The sequence below is a fragment of the Micromys minutus genome, assembly GCF_963924665.1.
Source record: "Micromys minutus genome assembly, chromosome: 1".
In the NCBI taxonomy this organism is placed as follows: Eukaryota; Metazoa; Chordata; class Mammalia; order Rodentia; family Muridae; genus Micromys; species Micromys minutus.
In genome coordinates this window covers 149,548,739-149,572,217 of record NC_137969.1, presented here as the reverse complement: position 1 = coordinate 149,572,217, position 23,479 = coordinate 149,548,739, and the positions used below count along the sequence as shown (strand labels likewise).

Genomic DNA, 23,479 nt, shown 5'->3' with positions numbered 1-23,479 from the left:
TCAGTGAAGGAATAATGAAGCTACTATCTTTACTCCAACACCAAAGAAACCCACTAAAAATGCTGGTTAAGAGTATTTTAAGGTCAATGATAGAAGTTTAAAACAAATATCTTTTGAACAACTTTAAGTGATTATTTCAAGTTACATTTGCGCCTACAAATGTTCCGAATCACAGGTTTATGTGGGGTGAAGTATGAAAAAAAAAAAAAAATCCAGATTCTTGCAATTGGAGAAATGGTTCAGCAGTTAAGAGCATTTGCTGTTCTTGCACAGGGTGTGGGTTCAGTTCCTAGCACCTATGTGGCTGCTCACAACTACCTGTAATTCTAGCACAAGGAGTCCAATGTCCTCTTCTGGACTCCACATGCTACTGCACGTGTTACATATAAACTCGTGTAGGTACAAGTACATACATGTAGTAAGAATTGTGGTTTCTTCAAAAACTCAGTTATGTTTTGTAAATATGTTTTTGTTTTAATCCCAGGTGTGGGATATGGGGCTGCTTCAGTTTGTCCACAGTCACTAACTAGGATTGTCTCATGCCCTAGGAGGGGAGTAATTGTTTTAAGCTCCAGACAGTTTGATTCTGGGGACTCTAGAGAAGGTATAAATGGGAGAGCCCAAGAGGACCTGTGGTGGCTGCTGGTTGCTGGTTTGCTAGTGCTGTAATTCTAGATATTTTGATGATGTTGAAGATTGGACCTGCCCCTAGGTACCCAATACCTCTAAAAAGGTCTATGTTACAAGGTAGGTAAAGGTAGCTAAACAAATACTCAAACACGTACACATAAAAACAGAAATAAAAAAATGTTTAAATAATTCAAATACCTGTAAGGCAAAACAGGTTCCAAAAGTCATCTCAAAATAAACGATGAGAGAAGAAGAATTGTTTAAGTGAAATCCAGTGTGCCAGCAAAGCCACATGAAGGCTGATGTTCCTGCGCCCTCTGGCTCATGGGAAGTTTTAACTACCATCTTTCTTTCAAAGCAAAGTCATTTCCTAAAATAAAACTTAGAGTAGCCATCTAAATGCAAAAGCAGTATGAATCACACCTTAGCCCTTTTACACATGGGTTTGAATGTTGACCTATCACTAAGCATTGGTCAAAGGCATGAGGCAAGATTAAAAAGAAGTGTTAAGGGAGTAGGTATGACGTTTCTGAATAAATTATAATGCTGGACACAGCAGCATGCACTTGCAGTATGCACTTGGCAGGCCCAGGTGGCAATACTAAGCTCCAGCTTGACCTACAAAGCCCACCGCAAAGTAAATACACGCTTGTCCCATGTAGCTGCACCTCCCTATGCTTTGGTTCAGAGATAGAGCAGATACAATTCTGAATAAAAGCTACCTGCTTGGGCATACATCTTTGTAAAGAAACCTGGACTATTTGGAGGTAATTATCCTAACTTGATGGTTCAAGGTCTTCAGCATTCGTCTCACTGTCCTCTTAGCCATTCTTCAATGCTTCAGCTCAGGCATTTAACATCCACAAGGTATCTGCTACAGTTACAAGAATGTACTTGGGCAGTTTGGGGAACTTTTTCCAACAGAGTCAAAGCCAGTGCAGGTCTAGAGAAGGAAAGGCACTATTAGGATCAGGGTTCTGTCTCTGCCATGTGTACTCTACACAGGACAATGTGGCCAGGTTACTGAGGATAAAAGTGAAAGAATGGAATACAGAATAAAAATGGGATTGGAAATAAGAATTAAAAATATATATATATATACATATATGTGTGTGTCTGTATATATTACATGTATATGTATGTATATGTATATACATATATATTTTAAATTCAAGTGGATAAATCAGAGGTGGGGAAAAATACCATAACATGGTTTAAATAAGAAGAACCCCCACATGGCTATTTCAGTGTTTGGCTCCCATTGATGGACTGCTTAGGAAGGATTAGAAGGTATTACACTGCTGGAATAGGTATATCACTCAAGTTTCAAAAGCCCACATCAGGCCTAGTACAATCTCTCTCCTCTGTTCTCTCTCTCCTTCCCTCTCTCTTGCCTGAGTCACAGTGTCTCTTTACAACAATAAAACAGTAACCATAACTAGTTAGTTAATATGTATCTCTGGCTTGTAGGCATTATGACATCAGTATCCATTTAGAGAAGCCAAAGTAAATGTTGCATATGAGCTAAGTAGACACCGTGTGTAAAAAAGATGAACAGTGGACTGCATTACTGCAAGATAATTGCTGATGGCCAAGAGAACAATGAGATAAATATTGAATACCTTAAGCCATTACGCTAAGATAATCACCTACAAATATACTTCACTCTGTTGGGCAAGGGAAGTTATCTATCTATATACAATAACATTTTCCACATTGATATTCAAGGGTTATTAGCCCAAGTAGAGAATTCTGACAAATCCTAATGCTCTTTTGTACAACTTGTTTTGTAGTAGGAACTTGTACATACTTTCTTCAGTCAGTTTTTACTAAGCACGTCAGCACTGCTGCCCCATGTGCAGCGGGGGTGAAGTACTGAGGGAGGCAGAGTTGAAGTCAGCACGCATGTAACTTGAGTGACTCCATAGTGGTAGCTAAAGCACTAAAGGAACTAGTGGGGAAGGCTCTCAAGAACTAAATGGGGCTGCAGATGTGGCTCTGGAGGATAAAGAAAGATAACCGCAGGTCACATCTGTAATCCCAGCACTCTGACAGGGATAGGCATATGGAACTGGATACGGGAGAGTTGCCTAGCACCTGTGTGGGCCAGCTAGCCTGGAGGACACAGCACAGAAGCAGAAACGCAAGCCTTCCTTTACTAAACAAGGCAGAAAAGGAAAGACAGACAGACAGACAGGAACACACACAGCCCCCATATTTAAAAAAAGAAAAGCAGAAATTCCATTTAATCAAGGAACTTTGTTTCTGGATTACAATAGAATTTTAAATCAGAATAACAAGAGACACCTGTGTTCATGTTTTTGGAGGCACTGATCACAATAACCAAGTTGTAGGGTTTATCTAGGCACCCACCAACAGGCAAAAGGGTAAAGAAAATGCTATGTAACAAATTTTAACACCTCCCAAAAGAATGAATTATGTCATCTACCAAAAAAAAAAAAAAGGATGAAACTAAAAACTATTGTATTTAAAATAAATCAGACCCAGAAAGACAAATATTGTATCATAGGTTTCTCTCACATGGTGTGTGTGTGTGTGTGTGTGTGTGTGTGTGTCAGAGAGAAAGGGAACAATGGGATGATACAGCTTGACGTCACAGTGAAGGCTAACAGGGAAACTGCTCAGTGGATAAGAGTGCTTGCTGTACAAGTATGAAAATCTGAGGTCAAACCCCCAGACCTATAAACAAAGTCAGTCACGGTGGCAAATGTGCTTACAAAACACTATGCTCTCCACGCCATCCTCAATGGGGTTTTGTTTCTGGTTACCTGAGCCCTTTTCCTTCATCAGCAGCTCCCTTACATATAACTCCACTTATCACTACACTCCGCCTTGGCTTCTGGTACTTTAGTCCAATGCAACTTATTCTCTAAAGTTACCAAAAATATGACTATTGTACCAAAAGGATACTTCAGAATTTTATGCCCCAGGGTATTTCTGACTTCTAGAAACAAGTTACCTGAGAGACAGCACACAGAAAGCACAACCATCATTTGCGTGTGCTCAGCCTTGCAATCAGACTCATTACTGTTGAAAAGATTGATTCAGATCAAATCAAGGCTTACAGATACAAGATATAACCATTTATAGAAAAGACAAGGCTTTTAAAAAAAATCTCCATCCATTTTGTACAGAGATAAATGTTTGGCATCTTTGGAATCAAGATGAATCATACTGTACTCTTACTATACGTCATCACAGCTCTGTAAATATCTCCCTTGTGGCTCAAAGGAGATGTAACAATCATGAGGTATAATTACTTTTACTGGGTCTCCTTTAAATGGAACACAATTGCTGCAGACATCTGAAAACAAGGCACTATTTTGGGATAATGATGAAGAAAATAAAGCCAAAAACCAGTAGTAAATGCCTAGAGCAGTACAAGGGGACAATCTAGTCATCCGCCCTGTGATCTTCAGTCACAGCAGCTATCTTTACAAATGGCATGGACTTATATTCCTTTAATTTTGTTTTGCTGGAAGTTAAACTTTTATTAAAGATCAAACCTGGGCCACAGCCAGGCCAGGTCAGTCTTTACACAATATCTCTAATTGAACAACTATGCCCCCCCACATTTTCATTCAAACCATCAGTACCCAACTTAACTTCTAATTCCTTAATTTTATCTCTTACTCTGCTTGTAATAATGGTTCTTCTCTACTCAGTAATTCTATGAATGCCTGTGCCTTGAGATGTGTGCATGCACTGAGTGCACATAAGCATGTGTAGTGTTAAGGCCTGTGTTTTTCTCTATCAGTTTTAGCTTCACTTTTTTAAAGACAGGGTCTCTTGCTGAGTCTTCACATTCATTAATGGATACATTAATGATTGACAGGCTGGACACAGGCCTAGAGATTCTTCTGTCCTTGCTTCCAGGGTGCTGATTACAGGCTTGTGCCATGGTACTCAGTGTTTTATGTGGGTGCTGGGGAACCCGAACTCAGGCCCTTGCATTTGTACCACTGGATAATACACTGTACTTTACACACTGATGATACTAGAGTACTTTGTATTGTTAGAACATACACTCTCTAAATGTGTTTATCACAAATTTTTATGCTGATGCTGTCACCTGCATCTTTGACCCTATGACACGAAATACAAGACACAGGCCTTGAAGGGAAGGCATACTATTATTCATTAAAAGTAAACACAAAACTACATATTTACAAAGACATTTTTTAGAATATTTACATATATACATTTTCAAAATTGCCTATCCAGACAAGCTCTCCATAACATGTTTCTCTTTCCCTGAATGTTCTATCTACTCCTCTTTTAAAGCAAAGCCAAAGTCCCTGTGCTTCCTAATTACTTCAGATCATGCCACTTTCCTCCCTCAAGTATTCAAATGACCCTCTGTTAAAAATAACATAAAAGTCACTACAATATACCTGAATTTAAAAAGAACCCTAATAACAGAATAAAGATGCTTTTTACATATAGTTAAGAAAGGTTTTTAATTTCTTGTAAAGATTTGTTTGAATTGTATGTTAATTTATGTGTGTACATATGTGTATGTGCACAGGCTCACGAAGAAGAGAGGAGTCTTAAATTTAACATTAAAAAGCTTACTGCGAACTTTAAGACACTCTTCTATGAAGACATGAAATCTTATAACTCTGAAAAAAGTCAAATCCCTTTTAGAAACATGAATTACATATTTAGGGTAATTTCCAGGAACTCACAACAGGAATATTAAGAAACCCCTGTGCAGTGGTGTGCCATGGTTGGGTTGTTTTTGTAATGACCTCCAAAAACAATCTACAAATGCAGAAGAAGTTCACACAGACCTGATGCAATGAGGAAGGCAGGAAGAACCTGAATGAGGATTGTCAGTGCTAAGGCTTATGTCTAACTAACTCAGTTTTCCTCAGCCTGGATAATGCCACGCCTTCCCATCAAGCCTTGCGCACATACTTCATTATTTGATGTTGGCAGGGGACCACATTTCACTTAGTTTATCTTCTGGTAAAGACCATTTAGAATTCTAAGGAAACAGGGATGACATGTTATAAATGAGCATGAATGAGAGTTTTTTTTTTTTTTTTTTTTAACTTCTGTACTCAAAAGCTCTTGTCAAGTAGCTCCATGGAATCCCATATTAATAATGATACCTTGATTTGAGGCTAGAATAACCCTCGTACCTAAGCCACACAAAGACCCTACAAGGAAAGAGAACTTCAGACCAATCTCACTTATGAACATTGATGCAAAAATACTCAACAAAATCCTTGCAAACCGAATCCAAGAACACATCAAAACCATCATTCATCATGACCAAGTAGGCTTCATCCCTGGGATGCAGGGATGGTTTAACATAAGGAAATCCATCAATGTAATCCACCATATAAACAAACTTAAAGACCAAAATCACATGGTCATCTCACTAGACGCTGAGAAAGCATTCGACAAAATCCAACACCCCTTCATGTTAAAAGTCCTGGAAAGAACAGGAATCCAAGGCCCATATTTAAACATAATAAAAGCAATATACAGCAAACCAACAGCCAACATCAAACTTAATGGCGAGAAACTTGAAGCAATCCCACTAAAATCAGGGACTCGACAAGACTGCCCACTCTCTCCCTACCTATTCAACATAGTACTGGAAGTCCTGGCTGGAGCAATTAGACAGCAAAAGGAGATCAAGGGGATACAAATCGGAAAGAAAGAGATAAAAACATCACTCTTTGCCGATGACATGATAGTGTACTTGAGTGACCCCAAAAATTCCACCAGAGAACTCCTACAGCTGATAAACAAGTTCAGCAAAGTGGCCAGATACAAAATTAACTCAAACAAATCAGTAGCCTTCCTATACTCAAAGGACAAACATGTGGAGAAAGAAATTAGGGAAAAGGTACCCTTCACAATCGTTACAAAAACTATGAAATACCTTGGTGTGACTCTAACTAAGGAAGTGAAGGACCTGTATGACAAGAACTTCAAACCTCTAAAGAAAGAAATTGAGGAGGATCTCAGAAAATGGAAAGATCTCCCATGCTCATGGATTGGAAAGATCAACATCTTAAAAATGGCCATCCTACCAAAAGAAATCTACAGATTCAATGCAATCCCCATCAAAATTCCAACCCAGTTCTTCATGGAATTGGAAAGATCAATGTGCAATTTCATATGGAATAACAAAAGACCTAGAATAGCGAAATCCATCCTCAACAACAAAAAAACATCTGTGGGAATCACTATCCCTGACCTCAAGCTATATTACAAGGCAATTGTGCTGAAAACTGCATGGTACTGGTACAGAAATAGGCAAGTGGATCAATGGAATAGAATAGAAGATCCAGAAATGAGCCCTCATGTATATGGTCACCTGATTTTTGACAAAGGAGCAGTAAACATTCAATGGAAAAAGGACAGCCTATTCAACAAATGGTGCTGGTCCAACTGGCACTCAACATGCAAAAGAATGAAAATAGACCCGTTCTTATCTCCTTGTACAAAGCTCAAGTGTAAGTGGATTAAAGATCTCCACATTAAACCAGATACACTGGAACTATTAGATGAGAAAGGAACACATAGGCACAGGAGAAAATTTCCTGAACAAAACACCAATGGCTCAAGCTCTAAGGTCAAAGATTAACAAATGGGACTTAATGAGATTGCAAAGTTTCTGTAAGGCTAAGGACATTGTCAAGAAAACAAAACGGCAACCAACAGAATGGGAAAAGATCTTTACCAACACCACATCAGATAGAGGCCTAATATCCAAGGTGTACAAGGAACTCAAAAAGCTAGACACCAGAGAATCAAATAACCCTATTTAAAAATGGGGTACAGAGTTAAACAAATCATTTTCAGTTGAGGAACACCGAATGGCCGAAAAACATCTGAGGAAGTGCTCGACATCCTTAGCCATCAGGGAAATGCAAATCAAAACAACCCTAAGATTCCACCTCACACCAGTCAGATTGGCCAAGATCCAAAACTCAGATGACAGCAGATGCTGGCGAGGCTGCGGAGAAAGAGGAACACTTCTCCACTGTTGGTGGGGTTGCAAGCTAATACAACCACTCTGGAAATCTGTCTGGCGATACCTCAGAAAATTGGATATAGTACTACCTGAAGACCCAGCTATTCCACTTCTGGGCATATACCCCAGAGACACATTAATACACAACAAAGATATATCCACCACAATGTTCATAGCGGCTCTATTTATAATAGCCAGAAGCTGGAAAGAACCCAGATGTCCTTCAGTAGATGAATGGATACAAAAATTGTGGTACATATACACAATGGAATTCTACTCAGCCACCAGAAACAATGACTTAACCAAATTCTTAAGAAAATGGCTGCATCTAGAGAAGATCATCCTGAGTGAGATAACCCAGTCACAAAAGAACAGACATAATATGCAGTCACTGATAGTGGGATGCTAACCCCAGAGGCTTGCACTCCCCCAGAAACAACTCACAGACTGTATGAAGTCCAAGAAATAAAGAAAACAAAAAATATACATATATTCACAAAACAAGATGACTTTGACTATTTCCATGTTGCGTTTTGTTTTGCATGTACTTTACGCTTATTGCAACTAGTATGTTTTCAATGCATACTGTCAAGCCCTTGATAAAAATCAAGTACTGACTAAAAAACATATTCACATGGTTTTATGTAAAATTTATTTTAATGTCTGAAAAAACAGTACTGACAAAAATGTATAATTTTAAGCAAAAAAATGTTTAAAATCTTTACATTTATCTTTGTTTTGCAAAATAAAGTCGTTTAAAAAAAAATAATGATACCTTGAGTTTGGGAGACTAACTCATTTCAATCAAAGTGGATTTAATCTACAGATAAGATACACTTCAGATTTTAAAGCTAAGAAATTTTGTAGTGCTGTCATACTCCCAAAGGCTAGTTGTTTAAAAGTATTATAACCATATAATACAGATTTTAAATATGACAAATGAATAAAAAGAAATTACAATTTTTTTTTATATATTTGTGAGAGAAAAATATTTCAGTCCTTGCAACAAGAAATCACCCTGAGCAATAGAGACAATGTCCATGGTCAAAGACAAAAAGGAATCATGCAAACGTAAAGCTATTGTAAGATTTTCCTATATTAGAATGGCAATATAGAAATGCTATCAATCACATTGTATAATATACATAAGATAGCCTAAGCAGAATGCAGTGAACAATTTATACATTTGGCGTTGTTTTCTTATATGTACACACATACTATCAAGACTTGAAAGTGCTTTAGTATTACTTTATAATACTGCAAATCTTGGATTTTTTAATGCATATGATCTAAAAAAAGAATACAGAAAAAATATTTTAATAAGAATGAATAAAATCTGCAAAGCCAAAAGAGCTAAGTTGGGGGGGAGGGGGAGGGGGAGGGGGGAGGAGGAGAAGGAGGAGGAGGAGGAGGAGGAGGAGGAGGAGGAAGAGGAGGAGGAGGAGGAGGAGGAGGAGGAGAGAGATACACATGTCATATATCCAGATTAACAGCAAACAATATAAATCTTTTTTGGACAAACCCAAAAAAGAAACACAGCAATCAAATTATATACAAAGCCAAAAGGCTCCTGTTAAAATGAATTCTCTGATTGAAGAGTTCAGAGAGTTTATTATTTTCTGGCCAAAATCTGACCTTTACTGAGAACAAACTTTCATGTAAACAGGAAGCTCAAGAGACTTGTTACACACACACACACACACACACACACACACACACACACACACACACACACACAATTCTATTATGTTTCTATGTAGCTGACACATGCTAGGTTCCAGCACACCCTCTACTGTGCTTTCTTTTCTCACTCTTGCCTTCAGAGGGAGAACAGGGATATGACAGTGCATATGACAAGACTTCCATGGTCCAACAAGTCGTCACACAAAGGAAAGCAGCACTACAAATTTTACTTACAGATGTTTCTTCTTCCACAATTCTGAATTGAAAAAAAAAATTTCATAAGCGTCAGTAATCAGCAAATTCCAGGGTGCTACCCTTAATAGAGACGTCCTAAGAGGACACTAGTATGTGAGGATAGACGAGAGTTTCAAAGGAGTAAAATACATCAAGTCTAAAATGTTCACTCATCCCTAACAATAGCAACTCTGTAACAACCACTCTGAGGACTTTCATTGGTGCTATAAATCAGTGGGCTGTATAATAGGCCCTCCCTCCATTAGCATAGGTATTTTTGATATCTGGCTGGTAAGTGAAAAACAATATCTGATCAAAGACAAATTTTTTTCTCCTACTAGAGGTTAATGTTACAGAGTGACACAAAGCTGTCGAACCCCTCAGAACTAAAACTTGCTGATAGAAATTCTAACACTGGACACATTAGGAACCACATTTTCAATGTACAATGAAGATGTGTTTGATACATGTACAATGTACAATGAAAACAACTTTGTGTAATTAAGTACCAAGTGTAATAAATATAAACAATCAAGATTTTTAAAGACACATATCTATAAAGTTTTTATAATCAAATTCAAGTTCAGTTACGAGAAATATGTTTCTACATTTCTCTTCTAAAAGCACACAGATGATAAGTGGACATTCTTTTGTTCTGTAGCAGCAGAAAAACAAGTGAACAAGCACAGGAATGTCTGAAATAGTAGTCATCTGTTCTACCTCACCTCAGGAAACCCTGTCACGTGAGTATCTGCGGGGGTTAAGCTCCAGAATGATGGTGGTAGTGGTACAACCATTAGGTTTGTGAGAAAGAGCTCTTTGCGGTGGTGACCTGGGAGGCATGACAGTAGCTCTTCAATGAATGTGCAATTTCATATGAATAACAAAAGACCTAGAATAGCGAAATCCATCCTCAACAACAAGAAAACATCTTTGGGAATCACTATCCCTGACCTCAAGCTATATTACATACAAGGCAATTGTGCTGAAAACTGCATGGTACTGGTACAGAAATAGGCATGTAGATAGATCAATGGAATAGAATAGAAGATCCAGAAATGAGCCCTCATATATATGGTCACCTGATTTTTGACAAAGGAGCAGTAAACATTCAATGGAAAAAAAGACAGCCTATTCAACAAATGGTGCTGGTACAACTGGCACTCAGCATGCAAAAGAATGAAAATAGACCCTTTCTTATCTCCTTGTACAAAGCTCAAGTGTAAGTAGATCAAAGATCTCCACATTAAACCAGATACACTGAAACTATTAGATGAGAAAGTAGGGAAAACCTTAGAACACATAGGCACAGGAAAAAATTTTCTGAACAAAACACCAATGGCTCAAGCTCTAAGGTCAAAGATTAACAAATGGGACTTAATGAGATTGCAAAGTTTCTGTAAGGCTAAGGACATTGTCAAGAAAACAAAACGGCAGCCAACAGAATGGGAAAAGATCTTTACCAACTCCACATCAGATAGAGGCCTAATATCCAAGGTATACAAAGAACTCAAAAAGCTAGACACCAGAGAATCAAACAACCCTATTAAAAAATGGGGCACAAAGCTAAACAAAACGTTCTCAATTGAGGAATATCGAATGGTTGAGAAACATCTAAGGAAGTGCTCGACAACCTTAGCCATCAGGGAAATGCAAATCAAAACAACCCTGAGATTCCACCTCATACCAGTTAGATTGGCCAAGATCCAAAACTCAGATGACAGCAGATGCTGGCGAGGTTGCGGAGAAAGAGGAACACTTCTCCACTGTTGGTTGGGTTGTAAACTAATACAACCACTCTGGAAATCAGTCTGGCGATACCTCAGAAAATTGGACATAGTACTACCTGAAGACCCAGCTATTCCACTTCTGGGCATATACCCCAGAGATACTTTAATATACAACAAAGAGACACGCACCACAATGTTCATAACAGCTCTATTTATAATAGCCAGAAGCTGGAAAGAACCCAGATGTCCTTCAGTAGATGAATGGATACAAAAATTGTGGTACATTTACACAATGGAATACTACTCAGCCACCAGAAACAATGACTTAACCAAATTCTTAAGAAAATGGCTGCATCTAGAGAGTATCATCCTGAGTGAGATAACCCAGTCACAAAAGAACAGACATAATATGCAGTCACTGATAGTGGGATGCTAACCCCAGAGGCTCGCACTGCCCCAGAAACAACTCACAGACTGTGTGAAGTCCAAGAAAAAAAGAAAACAAAAAAAAAAAAGTCATGCTCAATCCTTACACACCAAGAACACATTGACAAATTCCAGGTTACACCCTGTATTACATGTACTTTTTGCTCATTGTAAAAAAGAAAAAAAGGAAAAAAAAAAAAAAAGCCAAGCACCGACACAGTTGTATTTGTATACATTTATGCAAAAATGTTTAAAATTTTTTTATCTTTGTTTTTTAAAATAAAGTCTAAAAAAAATAAACTATAAGGTAGTTAAAAATGAAGGACCAGCATATATTTATACAATGAGTTTAGATTATGGGCATGAGTACCAATTAAGTTTGAATGAATGCTCCTTTTGTGTAGAGTGCTGGTCCCCAGTAATTGCTTTCTGCAAGTAATGCACATTTAAGTGTTTAATCTCCTGGGAGCAGAGCATAGGGAAGTCTGTCAGGAGAGCTAATGTGGTCTGTACTAGCACACTTGAGGAAATATGCTTGCCACCTGTCAGTTCTAAATGTGTACTCCTGAGGTTACAGTTTGGGTGTTAGGAAGTCTTTGTAGTCTCTTTATGTTTATAATGAATACTGTATCAATATTTCCTAACATGAAGCAGTCAAACATGTATGGCACATACTGACCAGATGTCAGGCTGTGATGTTTCCACTGCAAGAATTCAAGCATGCTGTTAGGAACATAATTTCAATGGGAAGTAAACCACTATTAGATTTTTCTTTTCATCTGTCGGGCTAAGACACTTGATTAAACAGTTTACCATGTTGCACAGTCCTGATTTCATAAGGTCAAGGAGACACTCAGGCATTCCAGGAAACAAGTGTGCATATGATGTTACCAGAGACGGGCATTCAGGAACTCTGCTGTCTAGATACTACATTCAGCTTATCATAAGTGTTTGTCCTCGAAGGGTTTGATTTAATATTTTCACAGACTAGGCCATGTGAAAAATTAGAGTTCCCTGTATAACCCCAGCCAGCAGGCCCAGCATGGCTACGCTCACTCATTGCAGTCTTGTTGAACCAGGGTTCCAACCACTAACATCACAATTAGCTTTGAGGTCCTCCCTCTCCTGGGTACTAGGTGCTATGAAGCCAGCTGACAGACGCATCACATGTCTTGGGCTGATGCCGCTACCCGGTTCATTTATTTGCAATTTGAGCCATTTAAAGACCAATAAACTTCCTTTTGTTAAAAAAAAAAAAAAAGAGCAGTGTTCTACTAGACAAGAGCAGAAACTGGGAACAAACTCAGGGAAGGTCCTTAGAAAAAGAACATAAGATTACAAATGAAAGTCAAGAACTGTAGGGTTTAATATGGACAAAAGTAACCAGAGTAAAATGGCCAGGTAAGTCAGGGTCTGGCTCACCCTGCATGAAGGGGCATTTAGAATAATGAAGTTTAACAAGTAGACATGGCTGTCTTCTTCCATGTCCTTTATTGCCCATTGGAACACTGGCTGCTCTTTCTAAGAACCTGCGTTCAATATGCAGCACCCACACAGTGGCTCACAACCCTTTGTAACTCCAGTTCTAGGGGAATCTGATGCCCTCCACTGGCCTCTCCACGGGCATTACTTCTTAAGACAATGCACACATTGTTTTCTAAACTCTATAGAAACTAGGTGTCTGAGAAACATGTTTTGAACAAATAAAGACATGTACGATAGTCCTGGAGTGGTACTTCACTGAAGGCTGCCTGACAGCAGTGTCTGGAGTGGATTACAAAGGAGAAATGAGAGCAGGTGAGACAGGCATAACAGAGAAAGAGAGAAGCGACAGTGCCCAACACCAACCGGGCACAGAGAGCAGGGTAGAATTCGGGTGTGACTGTAAGAGAGGACCCCAAAACTTTCTCAGTGGAGGGAGACTGAATAAAGATAGAGTTTTTCAAAAAGCCTTGAGAAAACTCACACACATTGGTAGTTAAGCTACGGAAACTGACTACAGGAAGCTAATCATGTGATATTATTGTAAAGATAGCAGAACTGGAATCTAGTTCAACAGTAATCTGATAGAGCAGAGTGCATATACCAGCAAATGAGAAACATGTTACAGACTATATACTGTAACTTTAAAAGTCATTATAAAACAAGATCCACGACTGGACCCTAATGTTTGCTATGTGCATACGTGGAAGCAGGGGCCATAGAGCAAGACTGTCCCTCGGGGACAAATGCTTAAGGCTATGGGTGACTTTATTTAGAACTAATTTTCCTACTTGTAATAATAAATGTGCTTTTTATAATAAAAATAACTTTATTTTTAATAGGAGATCCTATACTGTAAACATAAAGTTATGATGCCTATCTGAGACTTAATGGCTTAATTGCTAAAGCAAGGGACAAATGTAGCCCCAACTTGGAAGAATGGGCACTTCCAATATAATGTGGGGCGTAGTTCCAACTGCTTATGCTCTAGAAAACATGCAAAGCAAATGCACAGTAACAATCAAGGTACCTGGAGTAAATAATGCAGTAATTCCAAAAAGAACCTTAGTGTACAGTGTACCAGACATAGCTGGTATTAAATTTTAAGGTAAGCATGCACACACACACTTAAACAAAATTTATAACATATTCAAGGAACTGAGAGTAAAATATCTGGCTAAGGAAGTTGTGACAAGAAACAATTTTTGTAGTATTTATAATAAAAAAATCTTTGAACTTATTATACTGGTAAGTGCATGAGCTTTAGCATGAAATTAACCTAACTTCAAAATACAATCTTTCTGCTAAGCCACGTGACCCTAGAAAAGCTGCTGAAGGCGGCCTGTCTATATAGTTATGACACATGGCTTGGCTGGGAGAACTGGGAGGCACATATAACAGTGGTTTGGGGACTATGAACTGAAGAACTCCAAACTGAGTCAGCAAGCCTGGGTCTGGTGCTAAGTAGCTATTTTATATAAAGTACTATGGTTGATTCTACCGAATAAGCAAGGAAGGAAAGGAAAAACATGTACAACTCGAGGCCTGGAACACGATTGGCATTTGCTAAATGTTAGAGGACTGTATCATATAAAATATACACCTTCCATCATTTTCCACTAAGGTTGTCATAAACTGTTTCATTAAAAAGATAAAGGCAGGGGCACTTGTCACAATGGGCAGCAAGATGGCTTCCGCCACCAGGGTCTAGCAGGTAGTGAAGCCACATGCTCCATTAATAAAGTTCCCTAACAGAAGAGACAAACCTAAACTCAGTGCCTCAGAAGCTTTGGAATCTGCTGCAACACCCACCCCCCCCCCCACTCCTCTGTAAATTCACAGCATTCTAAAGAAAATATGTCCCAGATCTACTAATCCATCAGGGGCCACCAGACACTGCAGAAATAATAAGATCATTACCTCAAAAATGCAGGAGGAAACCTATGTCTCAAAAGGAAATGAAATTTATTCAGCATGGGGGTCCAGAGTGATCGCTGTGGCTGCTGCTTGTCACCAGACAGAAGGATTAGCTTTACAATAAAGGACTTCTACAGTGTCAAATGAAAAGTCACATATTAAGCAACCTTGATAAATATTCTGTAAGCAGAATGAAGTATAGAAACTCCAGGTGGTCACATGTATCTCCTACGTTGTGTATCTTGGTCAGCTTCCCCATGAGCTGACCTGGACACTTATTTTTAAGTCTACATTTTTAAGTGCTAGCCTGTTAACTTACTCTTGATTATGAAGTGTTACCAGTGGTGAGCTATTAAAAGCACATAGTAGCTAATAAACTTCCTCTTTTGTGTTTGTTTAGAGGTAAAGATAATTTATGAAGCATTAAAAAAAAAGATAAAGGCAGAATCTGTCCACAATGTAAAGCTCAGGTTCTTTGTTTTCTTTCATTTCACAATGTTAAATCCCCACATCACTGAAGTGGGTTGTGTGCTCACCCCACTCACTGACCTCCTCTTAAGTGTTGTCGCGCTCATGTACCAAAATCAACACACAGGATTTGCTCCTTATGGCATGACCTCAAAAGAAAGCCAACTGTTAATCTACGAAGGTGTCTGCAAATGTGGGGAAGCAGCACAGGTTTTGGAAAATATTCTTGCAAATGTCAAAGTACTACTGTACAATCACATTTTAAATGTAAGGGAAAAGTCTTGACATATTTATAAATGGCTCCCAGCAATCTGAGAAGTGTCATTAAAGGTCAGAGTACATGTTTTGAATGCCCCAATATTTCAGTTGTCTGTACGCCTGCCTGTCTTCCTTGCCCTCCTTCACACACTATGGAGAAGTTGGCTGAAATTCCATCCTAGGAGAGGCTCACTGACTAAAATAAATGGTGTGTGTGCTGCACAGGGTGTTGACCTATGTTATAGGCTTGAATACTTCCCTATACAAAGCCACTACAACAAACAGATTAACTGTAAGCAGGTAGGTGCGAATCAAGTCTCAAGTTCAAGAAGCTAAAGGACTTTCACAATGTTGCTGCCTGTGAACGTGCTGCTGTTGCTTACAGTCTGTCATAGCAAAGGAGGGCAACAGCTCCAATACAACAAACCCATAGGTACCACATGTGCATAAAATCCACTGTTAGTTGGCAATACTTTTTTCCTGAACACACTCAAGGGCTTTGTTCACTTGTGCTGATCCACATTACCTTTAGTGGTTAACTCAGTGCCACCCAGATTCATGGAAAGACTATATCCTCCGTTTCTTCCTAAGCAGAATTTATGCCTATAAACTATATATAAACAGAAATTTGGACTGGTTTGAATCTTTTTTTAAAAAATACTGATTTCAAATCTAGATAATAATTGAGCCAATTTATTTGATGACTCAATCAAATAAATTGATTAAATAGATTAAAGTTATGGCTACCTGAGGTATCACATTTTGAAGTACTATTACTTTACAAGCTGTCTTCAACTCTCACAGGCTGATGTTTGCAAGGTGGCTGCTTGAGCCACACTGGCCCTTTCTTGTACCTTCTCATCCATGAATATTTGTTCTTTCTGCCTAACCAGCTCAGTCTCCTGTACTCAAGAGAAACTCAGCCTCTTACAGGAGTCACACGCAAGTATTTCAGTACCACAGGACTCTCTTAAATGAACTCTGTACAATTTAGCAAATTTTCTGCATACTGTCTGTATGCCATAAAACTTAGCACTTAACACATGTTAATATAGACATTTTTCAATGTGTATCATTCTTATCTCTATCCATTAAGACTATAAACTTCTTGAAGATAGTCCTATCTCAAATTGGTTCCTGTTTTTATCTCTTTCCCTGGGTAGTCCAGCCTAATTTGAAGTTGGTTCAATAATTTTCAGTGCTTTTAAATATGCACACCTGTGCCTCCTCCTAATATTATGTTATTGAAAATAATTATTATAATTGCATCATCTATAACAAAATTATAAATCACCAGACATTGTGATGAATAGTGTTTGGGGAAAATGGTTTCAAGGTTGAAGATTACATTATACATCTTATTATAACATATAATTAAAAAGAAAAAGAAATCTCTTTCCCCTAGGAAAAAAACTAGGTTGTTAACTAGTTTTGAGATGGGGTTATTCCCATCTTGACACACACACAGACACACACACACACACACACACACACACACACACACACGATCATATACTGGAAGTTTCTGTGATTAGGAGCCCAGGTGAATCACCCATAACAAGTACCTCTGAATGTAATATATAATGTTTTAAAAAGCATGCTAGGACAATACTTCTGACTCTAAAGACAGACATAGGCTCTTTTCCTTGTTCTCTCTCACCACTAGCTAAATAATGCTTGCCCTGGCTTTATCCTTAACTCCTGATATTCTGAACTCAAGTTTGCCTGCCTGCACTCACTAACCAATGGACAGTAGCCTCACTAAGTGAGAATTGTGAAAACAGTGCTTTATGATGATTGATTTTAATGTGTGGCTTCTGAAGGTTCATTGAGCCAGTACTGAAATATTAATTATAACGGTCATTTGTTATAACAGCAAGCTTTCTCTTCACAGTGTACAGTAAAAATAGATCTTCAAGGCCTAACGATCATAAAGCTGAGCTGGGCCTCCCTCTTGAGTATTGCATTTCTTTCCTAAAAGAATGTCTGGATCAGTGGCCTCTAAGACACTCTTTACTGCTGCCCTTTGGTGCAGATCTCACTCTGCGATGACTCAACCCCCTTCTGCTGCCAAGAGCCTGAATCTGTCCTCAACACTCAAGGGTGCATCCCCAGTCCATGCCTCTCCTGCTGCCATCCCATGGCATCCCACACATGCCAGGGACCATTATCCTTCTAGTGCCCTTTTGTCGTCGTTCTTTTCAACCCTCTCTTAGAAGCACCCAGCTCGCTCATGTTACTAATGTGTCATTGTGATTTGCAGACTAACTGCAGTCATACTATAAATGAAGAAGCATATGCTACTCAGTCCCACACTATCCATCAACTAACTGATGGCTTTCTTCCTTTGTTGTCTGCCATTGTTCTGTGAGATACATGAGAACTGCTCTGGAGGCTTGGAAAGAGGAAGTAAACGTAGACATTACCAACACTTAGCACAATGCCTCCTACTTGTAAATACTCAATGTTAGTGGCTATCATTATTTCAACAATCATCAACATGTTTCTTCTTTTCAATACAGTACATAGATTTCTAGTCCACAATTCTAAATGAAATAAACAGGATTATCATCTGGTTTTCCAACCAAGGCTAATGAGATCATCTGAACTTTTCTCCTTTTTTAATGATACATTGGGGGTAGGGAATCAGTCACATGTTCTGGCAAGAAACAATTAATTACTACTTGTGGCTACTGACTTATGTTCTGAGTGTCAACTAGGCAATACACATGTCTCAAGTTAACAACCAGGTTGCTAGTAAATATTTTCTAGATTTCAGAACAGAGAACCTTACAAATATACCCTCATCAACTATAAAACAGTCTCCCCTTTGTCTTGTCTGTACTTAGGAGAATCATATAAGTAAAAAATATGTCCCAGTCATCTTCTATTAACTAAGAAATACAGCAATGTGCTTGCTTCCCAGTGTTACATACACCTTCAAAGAAACTACTAAATACATAAAATGGAAACCACACAGTGGACAGAAAAGAGTAAGTCTAAGTTAGAGAGACAAAAGCGAGAACAAAGGCACACCACCTGAATGCCTCTCCACCACTTTCCACAGACACAAAGACAATGACCACCACCCTTTATAAGCTCTACAATCTGACAGCAGAGGCATACAGTATCCATTGGCAAAGCAAAACTCAACCCCATAGTCCACATCTCATTACTTATAATCACAGAATTTCAAAGATAACCCAAACTGACCATAGGCAGGTTTGGTCTTAGGATGCGATTCTAGGCTGATAACAAATATTTCTTCAAAACCAGGGTACTTAGATATAAAAGGCTCCATTTAAGCAAATTATATTTTGCATCTTAAAGCACATCAGACTCTAAAAGAACAGTGATGCCATTTAGGGAAAGACCTTATCTTACATAAGGTTTCAAGGCTTTTCATGTTAGGTACAGGCAATTTTATGACATGTAGCATTTAGAAGAGGAAGCTGACTACTCGTCACAGGTCACTGGATTTATATGGCTTGCTACATATAGATCTGCATAGACAGCTCAACAATTTGTGTCACATTTATTCCACACCACACATTTTAAGGTTAAGTACTTACCTTCTCTTAGATGGTCCACCACAAAAGTAAAGCCGGTGGTTCTTGGGTGTAAAACATACTCATATTTCTGAAGTCCATTCTTCTCAGCAAAATCATTACTCCTAGCCTTGTTATTTTCTAGACAAAAAGAATAGAATGTTAGAGGCCATAAGATAAAAGAAGATAGTGAGCTAAGGAAAAAACATTAAGAATTTCTTGTATAAAAATAGCACTTATGACCAGGATGATGGGCACTCCTTCAATCATAGAATTCAGGAGGCAAAGATATGTATATCTACAGGAGTTCAAGACCAGCTTAGTGTACACAGTGAATTCCAGGCCAGTCACTACTTTGTGAGACCCTGGGCCTAGAAGGCCCTTTTCTGTTGTTACACAGTATACAAAGACGAGGCAAACATTCTGAGTGTGTGTATGAGTGCTTTGCTTGCATGTCTGTGTGAGTGTGCTGTGTCTAAGGAGGCCAGAAGAGGGCATCAGATCCTCTGTAACTGGAGTCACAGATGGGTGTAAGCAGCCATGTGAGTGCTAGGCTTTTAACCACTAGGCCATTTCTCCAGTCCCATAATGCAAGTATCTGAGGTAATCCCTTACAAATATATGAATCTGTATGTAGATAGGTAAGTAGGTAGGTGGTTAGGTAGAAGGGTGGGTGGGCAGGTAGATAGAGATGTAAATTTATGTTATGAATAAAGTCCTAATAAGTTTCTTTAAATCTATGCCCCAAACCTTAAAATAACTTAGAAGACGTTTTACAAACTGATATAAAATGAAAATTGAGATACAACAAAACAAACAAATACTAAGCTAAAATGTCCATTAAAGATCATCCTTATTGGAGATGAGATGTTCAACAGGTCACTTGTCTAAGGCCTTAGGTTCAATCCCCAGCAGCACTAATAATCATAAAATCCAGAAAGGTTTAAATGTAATATAAAATACTAATAAAACTAAAAATTAACAAAATACAAGATTTAAACACCCAGAAGAAATAACTGGCAATCAAATCAACATTTTCTTTAACCCAATAATTTAGGCTTTCAAAGCAAAATGAAATATCTGCCTTGCTCAAGCACAGAGTGGCTAATATTTCCAACCGAAACCACTGCACAACAAGATAGGCACATGATTAGCACATCATGTACAAACATCTGAACATGGTTTGGCTGAATATAGTTACAGAGACAAGTATATGTTCCAATTGTTGGCAATAACTTCTTTTTCCATTTCATGAGGTCACTTTACAAATTCCAAGAAGAACCAAACTCGTTACTCAGCAAATACAACTGGAAAATAAAGTGTTCAAAAATTTGGCCTTGACTAGTAGAGATCATGAAATACCTTCTGATGACAGCAAATGTTAGGACATGTAATTCTCAGCTCTGTTTGGAAATTTACAGACCAGTACAAGAAAAATACCTACATAAAAACAACTTTCCTAGGAGTAAATTGAAGATCAGCCCTCCAGCAACCACAGATGCATCCCACAACACAATATCCTGCAGATACTCTTACAGAAGGCACCCTGTCATTCCTAACAGAGGCACCAAGTCAAATGCACACAGCTCCCCCAACAATAAAAGGAAAGACCCTAGACATGGAAATCAGTAAGCTATCCTGCATCTGTTGTGAATGTCTTGGGCACAGGCAGATTAGTGACAGCATTTCTGTTACAGCCAGCTACAGACCTTAAAGGGGATTAGGAGTCCCAGATACCAGAGAGATGCAACTATTCATCAGATTGTTGCCCCAGGTGTCAGTGACTCTGGAGAATTTCATGTGCACCTCAATTCTGTTGTATCTGGGTACAAATATACACTAAGATGTACAGTCACACTATGGGACAGATTGGTGTGGTGATGCGCTGTCCCTCATTACACCCACCCCTGCCCAGGCTGTCGTTATTAGTAACTGTACTAGCACCCAGTTTCCAACCACAGCCTGTCAGCTCATTCCCTGCGACCTCCTACTCCTTCCACCCAAACCCACAGGACTGCTGACCACTCTCATCTTCTAAAGCCAACTGGACATGTTCCAACCTCAGCTTGTGCAGCTGCTATTCAACTACCCACGCTTTCTGCTGCAGAAGAAGTCTTCTACCTTGTGCATTCCATCCCTACTTCACCAGAAACTTAATAAACAGGCTTGTCCTGACCACCTTATAGACTAGCGCTCTGCTTCCTTCTTTCACTTTGTCTCCCATCCTACTTTATCTCTTCCCCTTTAAATTTTTTTAACTTTTTATCGGTTCTTTATGAATTTCACAGTTACCCCATTCATCACCTCCTCCCCCTTGTACCTGCCTTCCATGCTTATAACATGATCCCCAACAGATAAAAGTCTCATTGTAGAAGCTGAAGTTGTGTCACAGGGTCCCACAGTATTCCCCTTTGTCCACACTTCTTGCACATGTTCCTTACAATGAGTCATTAGTCTGGTTTGAGGCCCCTGGCTTCTCCTAAACTATCAATACTGGGGCCTCACCAGGACTTCTGTCAGATAATCTGATGTCACTCTGTGTCATGGAGATCCTGCTGTCCTTTCAGACTTTCCAGCAGTGCATAGATGAGGTAGATGTTGGGTAGGCTAATTTAAATCCCCAGATTTTGGCCTGAGAGGTATCTAAGCTGGCCAGCCCACCAGCTCTCCTGGTCTTGCATCCTCACGGCTGGCTCGGCCACAAGCCCTACTCTACTCTGCTGCCCAGGTGGCACAGGGCCCGCTCTCCCATGTGTTGTAGCAGTTAAAGACATGACTAGCTATCTCACCTACAATAGGTGTCAAGAGACAAGGGAGAGAAGGAGGGCCTCTCTCCTCATCCATACTACCATACAGTACACTGGAGGCAGGGCCAGCCCCCTGCTCTCACGCCCTCATGGTCAGCTCACCTACAATCCCCACATCCAGCACAGCTTTACTGTGCTGCCCAGGTAAGGGGTAGGGCCAGCTCTCCTGCTCTAGTGACCCTCAGGACCAGGTTTCCTATGGGGGAAAAAGGGTCCCCTCATCCACACCACCTCACAGGAGATGAGTCGAAAGGCCAGCTCTCCCATGCTCATATCCTCAGGGTCAGGAATGTGCTGGGTGCTCTCAAATACTGCAGCTGGCTGGGGGTGGAGTCAGTTCTTCTGCTCTGCCTCAGAAGCCAGCTCTCCCACAGTGTCCAAACGAGGGGTGGGGCCAATTCTGCACAGCCCTCAGACATCAATATGTCCCTGGCTGGCAGCCCAGACCAGGGACATTTGCCTGGCCTTTGGTACCAGACACCTGCTGTTGCAGGGCCACAGGCCTGATGTGGCTCCCATTGGAAGTACAGGCTGGATGCAACCATGGTCCCAGCTGGCTTCACCAGCTACTCATGTCAGTCTGTCTCTCCACTACCCTCGCATCTCCAGTTCTGTCTCTCTTCACTTGTTTCTCTTTGACCACCACATACTCGCTCCTCTTAGCGGTTCCCACCATCTCTGAGTGTCTGGGGTCGCCTGAGGAGTGGTCTCAGGAGTGCTGTACCCTGCTCATGTATTATGGTGCTGGGCAGGGATCCTGTACCCATAATCCCAGGCCTGAAGGCACTGGACTGGTAGTCATCTCAGGTTCCCTCTCTGGGCCCTAGGATGCCAGTCTGGTGATCATCTCAGGCTTGCTCCTCATCTAGCACATGAGGGGGCTCCTTTCAAGGGCTGTCTGTCAGGCTCACTTCTGCCCAGGGCCGGTGGTCCCAGATGGGATGGTGTTCTCCTAGTCTCTGGCTTGCTCCCCATCCTGGGAGTAAGTAGTCACCTCAGACTCACTTTCCCAGGGAATGTTAGGTTGCTAATTATTCAGATGTCTGTAGGTCATCTATCTCTGCCACCTCCTGACACATACGTAACACAGCAGCCACACGCACAATACCTCTTGGGGCTTGTGCTTTATTTTTCTACACAAACTCTTATGACAACTGTATAGATCCTTATTAGCTTATTATTTCTTTCTTCATATAACATAAGCTTCATGGAAGGGAATAATCTTGTATATGAAATTTCAAGACACTGAAATATTTATTAAATAAAGAAGCTTTATGT

General features: G+C 39.7%; 1 protein-coding gene and 1 pseudogene across 3 annotated transcripts in view; one reads left to right on the top strand and one right to left on the bottom strand.

Annotated features, from left to right (window-relative positions):
* Window positions 1-23,479, bottom strand: part of LCLAT1 (lysocardiolipin acyltransferase 1) — a 127,599-nt gene that overhangs the window by 33,939 nt on the left and 70,181 nt on the right. For both annotated transcript variants that reach the window (XM_080922981.1, XM_080922982.1), the window contains exon 5: window positions 19,419-19,535. In XM_080922981.1, coding sequence (XP_080779107.1) covers window positions 19,419-19,535 — 117 coding nt within the window. The remainder of the gene's footprint in view (window positions 1-19,418; window positions 19,536-23,479) is intronic.
* Window positions 14,879-15,194, top strand: LOC308421536 (alpha-ketoglutarate dehydrogenase component 4-like; annotated as a pseudogene). The gene has a single exon. The product of its transcript is annotated as an alpha-ketoglutarate dehydrogenase component 4-like (transcript).